Raw genomic sequence first — 11910 nt, 5'->3', positions numbered from 1 at the left:
CTATTGGTCATATTATGCACATGTAAGGTTTCATATCAGTATGTAGTGTCTCTACTTTAAAGAGTCCTCTCCTGCTGATGTTCAGGTGTATATCAGTATGTAGTGTCTCTACTTTAAAGAGTCCTCTCCTGCTGATGTTCAGGTGTATATCAGTATGTAGTGTCTCTGGGACATGTCTCCATGCTTCAATGTTCAAAAAGCTCTTTATTTGTCTCATACTGCCTGTGCTGCAGCACCTCTTTTCACCCTCTGTCTGAAACCAGAGCCCAGTCTGCTCTGATTGGTTAGCTGGCCGGCTCTGTTGTGATTTGTCAACCGCTTAGAGATGTCCCGCCCCTTAGCCTATCACGTACAATTTGATGGAGCGCTAGTGTCAGTGGCGGACTGGCCATCGGGACGAATCCCGATGGGCCGGTACTGAAGTGGGTCGGTCGGACGATATGGTAACTAGCAATTCCTTTTATGGACTCATAAAGCAAAGATCAAGAGAATGTGCATACTCATTGCAAATAGCCCCTGTTTATTGCACTATACACTCACTGAATGCAGGAAACTAACTAGCAAACATTCAGCATCATAATGGCTGTTTTAAAAATCTTACAGTCCAGAATATATATAAAATAAGTAATACTTAAGTAATTATCACTACAACCGGTGCTTCACTGATCTTAAAGTTCAAAGCGAGACAAGATATCCGAGGGTAAGAGGTTTTGTTTGTTGAGTTGTGTTTTCGAATCAAAGAAAAAGTAAAAACACTGCTTTTCAGACCTCATTAGCAGTTATCCACGTAAATATGAAGAAACAAACATCCAACGCTTGGGTTTTTTTGTTGACCACTGAGTGCGATTAACAACTGCCCGAATGCTCGAAACCACATGCGGTTATGAATCAAGCAATGATCTTTTATACTGAAGAAAACATGGACAGTTCTGAATCCTACATGGATCACGCTGTCTGAACATCAGAACAGCTGCCGTCTTGATTCCCGCTCTGTTCTGTCTCATCTGGCAGATTGCGGACAGACAATAAGGTCTGATAATGTAATACAGCCAATAAAGAGCTTTGTGCTGGATTTCAAACGTTCCAGATGTCATTCACAGAGTCCTTGTGCAAGTCATTGTATTGATTTCTCAAGACAGACTGGTGTCATGCACATAATACACAAAACATGAGCCAAAATCAAACCTTAGATGGTTTTGGTGTTTTAAAAAAATAGGAGGGGAATGTTTTAGCATAAAAAGTCTTTAGGGTTTAATTCCATATACAAATCAAAATTGTTTGTAAAATCACGCCAAGTCTACTAATTTAGCCATGTTTTGTTTACTAATGTCATGTTTAGTAAGTTATCAGGTTGTTGTTGTTTGTTTCATGTTTAGTACATCTTCCATGTTAGGATATAGTTAGTTAAGTTAGTCATGTGTCTTTGTTCACTTGTTCGGTTACAGTTTGTGTGCACAGACAGAGAGATCGAGATACCGTTTCCCACAATCCCAAATACAAAAACAATATATATAAAAATATGTATGCAAAATGTATATACCTGTATATACACACACACAATCAAAACACACATGTATACATACGCACACATTAAGACCTGAATAAAAGCACAACAATCAATATATACAAAATAACAGTCACTTCAATATCTTATTAGTGCAAGACTGTCCATAGCAGCATAAAAACAGAGTGTCTGGTGCTACAGTCCCTTGTCTCTAGTCTCATCATTGCACTTCCTGTTTTATTGTGTACTTCCCAACTCTTTCCAGAGCCCTTTAATGCCAAAGTGTGTGTTTTCCCGACCAGTGTGATTGTCAACCCCACCCTTGATTGTTATCGCCTGTCCCTTTAAGTCTTCTACGTATATAGTCCTCTTCTGCCTTTGTCCTGTGCCAGTTCGTCTTGTTTTGCGACACATAAAGTGAGCCAGTGTTTTCAAGCCAAGAACTCAAATGAGTTTCTACTTCGAGTCGCATTTATTGAACCAATTAAAGACCTTTGTTTTCTGTACTTTTGTGTCAAGTCGTGCATTTGAGTCCAAATCATTGAGTTCCTGATATTGTTGTCCAAAAACTAATGGATGACGTCAAGGTGACTATGTTCTTTTTTGTTGTGTGTACTAAACTAGCCGTAACAGTGCCAGCCAGCTGTTTGTTAACTTGGGGGTACCTACTTGTCAAGCCCTTTTAAGAAAGTTAATGTACAAATTTATGTGTCGCCTAGAAGACTCGGACAATCACGGTATCTCGATTTTAATTAACCCTGTGAAGAGTTCTACTCGGCTCTCTTCCATGATTTGGAGACATTGGCGCAACAGCCTCTACAGACAGTGAGCATGTGTGGCTAGCTGTGATTGGACTGATTTTATGTTTTTATCTGTTTTGTGTGTCTTGTCTTTTTGTATGTGATATGGACCTTGAGTCTGAAATAAAGATTGAATTAAATTGAACAACACCGAAATGTATCTGTGAGCTCCAGTCCTTGAACCCGAGGGTCCCCTTTGCCAATTGCTGCTTTGTCCAGCTCTGCTACAACGTGCAAATTCAACCCCTCGTCCAGAAAACAACAACGAAAAAAGCTTGGTAATTGCAAAAACAATACTGTAGCTCATCGAACTGTAATGCCTTTACTTATTGTCTGTCCTCCAATTCTTCCATCAGGAGCTCGTTGGATATAAATCAATTCAAAGGATTAGCTTACGGATGTGGTTCAAATTCAGAAACCGCCAAGTAGCCGCCTGTCTTCTGCTGCTCTTTCCGTACAGTAGTCCTGAAGGATTGGATTTCTCTCCTCAGAGCTTCGAGCCTTTGATGTGACACAGTGACCGAAAGAGCCTGTCATCACGTGTGAGAATGAGCAGAAACCCGCGGATGCTGCACATCTTAAAAGGTCTCAATGCGAGACGCTCTGTACTTCTAACGTGGCTCAAGCTCAAGGCAACCAATCAAAGCCCACGACCCTCATTCTGGGAAACTAAAACCATTATCAGTTTAAACGAAGCTGAGAGGAAAAGCAGCTAATTAATTACATTTCTTCCTTCTTTTTAATAAGCTGAAGTGCTAAGTCAATGAAAAAAGATAACATGTTGCAACGGGAAAGGAGCTTGACTCCCCCTTTTAATGAGACTAAAGGTCTGGAAATCGCATTTAACGAGCAATTTCCAGGAACACAAATGTTGGATGGAAGGAGGAAAAATAAACTTTGGGTAGGCTGATAAAGTGTGGGATTTGTTCAGTGACTTCAAAGCCAATAGTTCCATCAGAGACGTCCATATTGGGTGGAACAGCCCACGGTGGTCAGGTGGTAATCGGGCCGTTTTTATGCTGCCTTTACTCGTGTTTGTGGATAATCACGATGAGGCAGTGGGCCGGTGAATAAGGCCTGTGTGGTTTCTATCCTCTGGCTGTTTGATCATTGTAGGAGGACAGCGCTGAGGCAGAGAGTGAGAAATAATCAATGCCACAGGGCTATAAACAAATAATTATGAGGACGGGGAAACATCTGAGTTTCTGCGATTGGTGAAAGGGTCTTCCAATGAGCCGTATAAATAATGGAAAACAATCAGTGTCATTCCTGCTGTCGGTATCACAGCTTCAAAGTGGGCTCAGAAGTTTAACCAGTCAGTCAGTCAGTCAGTGATCACATGTGTTGGCGGATGCATCTGTGAATAAATCCTGTACTGCATTTGGCAACCTTGAGAGAAACTGAGAACAAAGGAAAGTGGGGATTCTGTGTGAGACTGTCGGAGCGGTGAACAGATCAGAGGCCAAGCCCCCGTGAGTGACACATTTCAGACACTAAACTCATAATCCACTGAGCTGTCGATGGAACAAGGCCTTACACGACTACTTTTCAGCTTTTACCGTCCTTTACAGTCCTCAAAGAACGACTGGAGGCCTGAGATCCAGACACCCTATGTACAGTTTGAATAGAGGGCTAGATTGGAGCAATTTATGACCGCCTTGAACGGCTTTATCAGGTCATAGTCAGAACATTTGGCTTTATGTTAAAGGGGTCTTCGAGACGAGACAGCTGCAGCCACACAGTGGTCGAATCAGTTCGTGAGATCAAAGACTGATGCCTTTTCTTTGCTGGTTTCCCAACGTAACATTTTATATTTTTTGACGAACACATTTGAGCCTTTCTTACAGGGTTTGGTGCATTACCTACTGCTATTCAGAATATGAACTACGGGGAGGAAAACACTTTAGGGCTGGACTGCACTCATTGATTTGCAGCATTTACTGTAAATGTATTAAAGACTTTCGTGAAATCAAGCTTCTGTTTTGATAATATCCATGGTTGCATTTTATTTTCTGCAATAGGCATTCAATCTATTGCCTTTAGAAAATGAACTTGTTTTATAATTGTTGGGTTGTTATTGGTGCGGCCTGCCATTATTGCGCTGGGTTAAAATGGCTAAGCAATACTTTTTTTTATAAGCCTATCATTTGGAATTTTTATTTTAAACAAATGTGAAACAAGAAGGAATATACTGTTTCCTGGTATCCTCGGTGTTCTCGTCTTAGACCACGAACTGATAAATGGCATCAAGGTGAGTATACGTCTATTTATATATACAGTCTATGGCTGGTGTGTCCTAATGAAGGCTGCACATTAGTCTGTATCCTCTAGTCCTTCAACCTGAACGTCCTTCATGTCCAAATGCTTTGCTACAGCATGCAAATTCAACCCCTCTTGAAAAAAAAGGGCAACAACAACAAAAAAGTCTTAAAAGCAAAAACAATACTGTAGCAGATTCAAGTTTAATGCTATATCTTATCGCCCTGTCCTCATCCAACTCTTCCATCAGGACTCTTGTTAGATGCATACTGTATAAATCATTTTAAAAGATTAGCTTTCATTAAAGACCTCATGATGACGCCACTCTGTCATCCGCCATCGATCCCTCCACACAAAGAGCCACTGAACTTCCACTCACTTCCACATCCCACAAATGGATGTGCGTGTGTGTGTGTGTGTGTGTGTGTGTGTGTGTGTGTGTGTGTGTGTGTGTGTGTGTGTGTGTGTGTGTGTGTGTGTGTGTGTGTGTGTGTGTGTGTGTGTGTGTGTGTGCGTGCGTGCGTGCGTGCGTGCGTGCGTGCGTGCGTNCTTTCATTCATTAATTTTGACTGACTGCATGGAGAAGATCGCAGGAAATGTAACCAAAATCTGACACGGTGTGAGATGTTTTTTTTAGCTGTTCTGTCGTCATTTCCTGCGATCTTCTCCATGCAGTCAGTCAAAATTAATGAATGAAAGGGCGTTTCTTTGACTATTTATGGGCAAATACGGGCGTTACGTGAAGCCCGCAAAAGCTGCACGGCATTTCGAGTCGGTTGTGATTTATAAAGGGAAACCGGCGTTGGAAGTGCCATACGCACTTTCCTCGCCGGTACGCAATGTTTGGTGAATCGGAAAGTGGCGGAAAATTTACGGACCTATTTTTCTGATTTCTACTACGTAAGCAACCTTCCCGCGTCAATCCTACGCACAGCGTTATACATGAGGCCCCTGAACCTCTCTCCATCAGGACCAAAAACTCTCCCCATCAGGACCAAAATCTCTCTCCATCCGGACCAGAACCTCTCTCCATCAGGACCAGAACCTCTCTCCATCAGGACCAAAACCTCTCGCCACCTCAACAAGGCCCGCCCCCCCACTGACACTTTACCTCAGCCACAACGCAGACTCTATGCATTACATAATGGAGATCACAGGATGGTAAATAATGCAATGTTTAAATATAGCTTACTGCACATATTTTATATTCTATAATTTATTGCATTCTATTTCGATGTAAATTACTGCTTTATTTTATTTCTATCTTACTACATTTTTATTACAGTGTTCTTAATATAGTTCGCTATCTGTGTACTTTTAAAAAAAAATTATTTGTATGCACCACGACACCTAGTCAAATTCCTCGTACGTGTGAACCTACCTGGCAATAAACCCGTTTCTGATTCTGATCTTTTTGTCCTCTAGGTTGCACTGCCACGTCTACAGTAGCGCAGAATGGACAGAGGAAACATGATTGGGCCTCAAGTTTTTTGCAACCAATATACATTCTCCTACAAACTTGGGATAGGAGGGTGAGTGAACAAGTTATCCATTGGTTGGAACCTACATCCCCATTGTTAGACGTACTCAATCCTGCACACTGCTCCTTCAAATTGACAATGTGAACATATGTTGCCTTTTTGTAATTTCTGTTATTTTCAGTTGAGAATGTTTCAAAGTACTTTCAAAAAATTCAACTTACTTTTTGTTTCTACTGTTTATAAGTATGGTGTTTAAATATGAAATGCTGTATTCATTAGTTGTACTATAATTCAACAAATAATTTTATATTTTAAGTTTTCAGAGTAATTGTTTCCTACAGAACATTTTGTGATGTCATTTTATTGAACCTGTTTGATTGGAACTTTTTTGAAAAAAGCTGTAAAATAACAGTATTCTAGCTGTAGAACTTTAGGTTCTGTATTTATTTTAGTGTTTGATAAATCTAATTAAAAAAAAATGTAAAAAAATGTTTTTCTCATCAGAACTTTATTTAAGGTATTTTAATGTAACATTTTAAGACAATGGATTTTGAAAAGAGAGGAAAGTTTCCTCTCAAATCTTTAAGGACAATTTCTGTATACTAATTGCTTTTGCACTTTATTTCAGTTAAAGTATTTTTACTTTAATTTTATGGTTTTTGTTTGGCAGCCGCTGCTGCCAGTCATTTGACCATTTTTTTACGGGTTTTTTGCCCGTAGAAGTTTTAGTACTGTACTTTTATTAAAGGTTATTTACTGTAAAAAGAGAGGCTAAATCTGTAAAATTACGGTGTTTTCCTGTAAAATCTTTAAGGACAATTCCCGTAAATTAATGGCTTATTCACTTTATTTCAATTAAAGTATTTTACTTTAATTTAAGGGTTTTTGTTTGGCAGCCGCTGCTGCCAGTACTTTGATCGTTTTTTTTACAGTGCATGCCACCCACACGGCGTGAAAATCCCTCATATCGTCAACAAAAACAATGATCCTGGTAGTCTTTCTGGAGTTTTTTTAGCTTGTTGCTTATTTGCTCCAGAGTCCGGTGGTATCCAGCGGTGGCCAACTCCCGCTGCAGCAGCTGGAAAATAGCTAGACCCCGTTGTGCCGTCAAACTTCCTATACCTCTTGCGTTGACCAAAGCCAGAGGAGGTCATTTGTCTATTCAGCGGTCCACTGCTACTTACATTTACTGGCATCCATCCTGGTTTGTAGTTGTGTGTGTTGCTGAACAGAATTTGTGGCATGTTGTTGTTGTTGATCAGGATAAGCAAGTGAAATCAGAGGAATGCGAGCATAGGCAACCTTGTTTATTTATATCTTATGATACTCAATGATGCTGTTTCCACAGGATCAAGTACATTGATTATTTCACAAGTATGTATGGCAAAAACCTGGAAGGTGTTCAAATCAAGCAGTCAAATGTGTAAATTGAGAACTCACAGTTATAACATATTGTGGCTTTGCCTTATAAATCCTACTACTGGTTAGCGCTAGGCTAAACTTCATTTTTGAAAACGTTTCCCAGCCTTTGTTGCTAGGCTTATGCATACTGGGCAGTGCAACAATGTTTGTGGCTCTAGTTGGGACAGACACAAATCACAGACCTTCCCAAAATCACTACACACGCTTATCCTTTGTTTTAAGTCTGCCCCTTTCAGTTTGCAAGACATTCTTCTAAATTTGATGTTTTACAAATAGACTTTGATTTAATTGTTTAATGGCTTCATTAAATGAGGCATTTGAAATATGCAGAGGAGAAGAACCACAGAATTGAATTGTTTATTACATTTACTTTGTGTAAATGTTTGCACAGCTATAACCAGCTGCACAAATATTCCAGCTGCTGTGAAATTTAGCTTGACATTCTTTGATGCATTAGTGTGCATGTGATTGTCAATACTGAAAATCCCTCCTCAAAAAGGATTCAGGCTGGCTTGTGCCTATCATCTAACTTTTACCTTGCTGCCACCAACATTCAGCACTTATAACATGTATCATATTCACAATTATTAAAGATTCAACAGTCAAAGATTCAAAGGTTTTATTGTCATATGCACAAATGTTGCAGTGTTGTTTTTGGCAATGAAGATTGTCTTTATGATGTATGGTGGCCTTATCGCATTAGCTGAGACTATTAGCGCAACATTACCCATATTATCTATCACTGAAGCTTTTCTCAGCTGTCACTCACTTGCACCTTAATGACAGCTGTGTTGCATTTACACATTGTAGCCAAGACGGTGACATTTTCACTTTCATGTTTCAGACTGGGGCCTTTTGCTTTGCCGCTTACAAGTGTCATGTTTTTTTTTTTGGATATCTCACGGTAAAGATCACGGTTACACTCTTTGCTTACGTCTAATTCTCCCACTGCATACCCAACTGAGTTCAACTTCATGTCAAAGGGCACCTTGTAGAGCACAGCTATTTTCTTAGAACACTGTTTCGTAGAATTGTCGATGAGGTCATAGGTGAACATGCCGACAGCTCCTCGGGCGGTGTTTGGAGTCTTGACGAACACCGCCTCCCCAGATGAGTCTGGCTTAATGCTGGGGGCCAGAGGAACGGTGCAGCGTCCACTATCCATGTACACTCTAGAATGAGAAATATAAGAAATCATCTTTACAATATGTGAACGGATTCAAAATTGTAAAATATACTAAGAATAACATTCCATTTACCTGGGGTTGCCAAGAGTGTATTTGGAGCTCTGATTTTTAAGCTCGATGGTGCACTGGCGATGTGTTGGTGTTATTTTAACAATCGATGATTCAATTGAATCACCTAGTTCTGCTAACTCACTCAAAAGCTCCATATCTGCAGTGTGACTTCCTGCTTAGAAAGACATATTAATTGCATTTAAAACATATAGGCATCTATATAGTAGAATTCCTGAAATGATACTTAAACATGTGTACAAGTCACTGCCACTTCCAAATGTGGTTTTAAAATGACAGCCACAAATATTATTTAGTTAATGACATGAGAAAAAACCAACAAACTAAATTGCAGCATTATTTAATCTTAATGATTACGGTGGCCAACCCGTGCAAACGCACTACAACGGCCCAAAACACTTCCATTAGGAGAACACAATGCACTTTCAAAAACTATGCAAATATAAACTTTCTTTTTTTTTAAAGTAGCAAACCAACAAGTATTACAAATGTGTTGATATGAAGCAGCAACAGTGAGACAAGGTCCTTTAAGAAACATTATGCTGAGATAAGATGCTCCTACCTGTCCTGTTTCCAGCCGTGGTCAAAACCTCTGAATATCAGCGGAGACTCTGGCTGTCAGCTTTTATAGGCAAGGCAAGGCAAGGCAAGGCAAGGCAAGGCAGGGCAATTTTATTGATATAGCACCTTTCAGCACGCGACAATTCAAAGTGCTTTACAAAATAAAAACAAAAGACATTTAATAATAAATACAGCATACACACATTATTTAAAAACAGGCATAAAAAAGCAAAGATAATGACATAAATAAATAAACACAGCAGGTACAGAATACATGAATAAAAGGCATACTGCGGTGTGAGTATGAACAGCTCAATTAAAAGCAGCGGCAAATATGTTGTCTGGATTTGAAAATAGGAAGTGTTTCAGCGGACGTGCACGATTCGGGCAGTTTGTTCCAGATTGTCGGGTCTTAATAGCTAAACGCTGCTTTTCCATGTTTAGTTCTTATTCTTGGAACAGAGAGCAGACCCGACCCAGAGGACCTGAGACTCCTGGATGCTTCATAGTTATGCAGGAGATTGTTTATATACCTCGGTCCTAAGCCATTTAGTGATTTAAAAACTAGCAATAGTATTTTAAAATTAATTATTTGGTCGACTTGAAGCCAGTGTAAAGACTTAATAGTTTAAGTATTTTTTAATTGCAATAATTAAGAGGGTAAGATTTAAATGGAGGATGATTACTTGTAAGACATTCATTTATTGCATTGCTACTTAATCCCAGTGGTGGATTGTAATTAAGTGCATTTACTTTTTTGAGTAATTTTTGAGGTACTTGTATTTTAAGTAGAGTAACCAGCAGTTTCATTTTATGCTTCTTTATACTTCCACTTCCACTACATTTTGGAAGCAAATATATTGTATCCATTATATTTTTCTGACCCCTTTTATATACAGTTACTTCAAATATTCAGATTATTAGCTACAAAACAAGTAATAAAGAAACATCAATATATAATAAGTTATCCACCAGCTGTATACAAATAAATAAAAACAATTATATTATATAAATGATTTGGAAATGGGCCATTTTATTTCAAAGCAAGTACTTTTACTTTGTTTTCTTTAAGTATATTTTGATGCCAATACTTGTGTACTTTAACTTAGATTTTAAATCAAGACTTTTTTACAATTTGGTATTGGTACTTTTACTTACGTGAGAGATTAAAGAGTTCTTCTTCCACCTCTGTCATCAAGTAAGGATTTTAGATATAGTATACATATATGCATTCAGCACTTAAATGCAAAGTATGACAAACTGTTGAACTTCTAAAACAAAGTGCCCAATGCACCATGCTGTGCTCGGAGAGTTCCTGAGTCTTTCAGCGCCGGCGTTGCTTCAGTGGACGACCTCCCAGAAACTGAGTGCATTCCCAGAATAGAAAGAGAACTGGTTATTGACTCCGCACTACGCCCAAGTGGGCTTTATGATTTAGTGCAGTGAGCCGTCAACTCTCAGACCAGTGTGCGGCAAACAAAAAACATTTTATCAATATTCCATCAGGCAGGAGCCCTTTCCTGTTAATATAGTGCCCCGACGCATCTTAGCACCCCGAAGATGGTGCATTCAGGAGCAGCTCTCTTAACACACTGCAGCAACTCAAGGGACGAGGCGGAATTAAATGAAACGCCACCGGCCATTTCACTATGTTGACAAGCATGGGATTTATTAATGTATTTGTTGATGCATTGTTTATCTCAGAAGACTTTGTCAGTAGCAGCTAGCTGTCTGATACTGATGCACACGACCCATATACGATAAGAAAAGATAAGATAAATACTTTATTGATCCCAATTTGGGAAATGTTTGTGTTGCAGCAGCATAAAAGACAAGGCATTGTCTTTTAAATTCAAAGGCTAGAAATAAACAAGAAAGTAGAAAATATAAACGTTGAATTTAACAAGGTATTATATATACAAATATACATATATGAAATGGAATATTAATATTAAATATTGAACAGATTGTATAAATGTCAAATGTACAATGTGGTTTTATTCCAAGAGAAACTAAACTATATGTCATTATTGCAAACTTGCTATCTTTAAAAATCCTTTGTATCTATTGATAAGATACATACATAACTATTTGTATAGAAGATTTAAGTATATCGTTCTTTTTTTGTGAATTCTTAAGAAATGAACTTTTAAGCTAGTATGTGGTCTATTGCTACACTCTTTCCACCAACCAAGAAACACAAGGTATAAACCACAAACCAAAAACCTTAAAATGTTATGAATGAAAATGGAATCCCTTCAAGTTTTCTGATTGGCTGTTATAATCTTTAAATTGCATTGACAAACGTAATTACTAACATTGTGAACGAAATCTATTGCACAGAAATCTGTTGCACGGGAAAATAATCAATATCCTGAGTTTCTCAATGAGATTATTTTTGTTGTAGAGACAGACAGTACTTTTTCCTTTCAAACATTGCATATTGTCTGATAAGAGCTCATTCATTTTCAAAAGCTTTTTAAGCTTCATACTTAACACTTAGTGCACAATATGAGGGCCGTTGTGGGAGTAAAGGAAGTGGAAATATGAACATAAAAGCACTGGTGTGAGAAACCCTTTGTGCTTTACTGTAGTGAGACCTGTAGTAAAGTGGATTGTTTTAGGAA

The 11910-nt window shown here is 38.7% G+C and overlaps 1 protein-coding gene across 1 annotated transcript; it reads right to left on the bottom strand.

Moving 5' to 3' along the window:
* Window positions 1-8071: 8071 nt before the first annotated feature.
* On the bottom strand, window positions 8072-9299 carry LOC104946091 (cytolysin Src-1-like). The gene is made up of 3 exons (XM_010771846.1): window positions 9285-9299; window positions 8726-8876; window positions 8072-8638 (listed from the first exon to the last, which is right to left on the bottom strand). Exons 2-3 carry the CDS (start codon window positions 8857-8859, stop codon window positions 8221-8223), a joined length of 552 nt encoding a protein of 183 aa, XP_010770148.1. The 5' UTR covers window positions 8860-8876; window positions 9285-9299; the 3' UTR covers window positions 8072-8220.
* Window positions 9300-11910: the final 2611 nt, after the last annotated feature.

Source organism: Notothenia coriiceps, unplaced genomic scaffold (assembly GCF_000735185.1).
Source record: "Notothenia coriiceps isolate Sejong01 unplaced genomic scaffold, NC01 NC01_scaffold00010593, whole genome shotgun sequence".
NCBI classification, from domain to species: domain Eukaryota; kingdom Metazoa; phylum Chordata; class Actinopteri; order Perciformes; family Nototheniidae; genus Notothenia; species Notothenia coriiceps.
The sequence above is the reverse complement of the archived record's forward strand: the minus strand, read 5'-3'. Positions and strand labels throughout refer to the sequence as shown.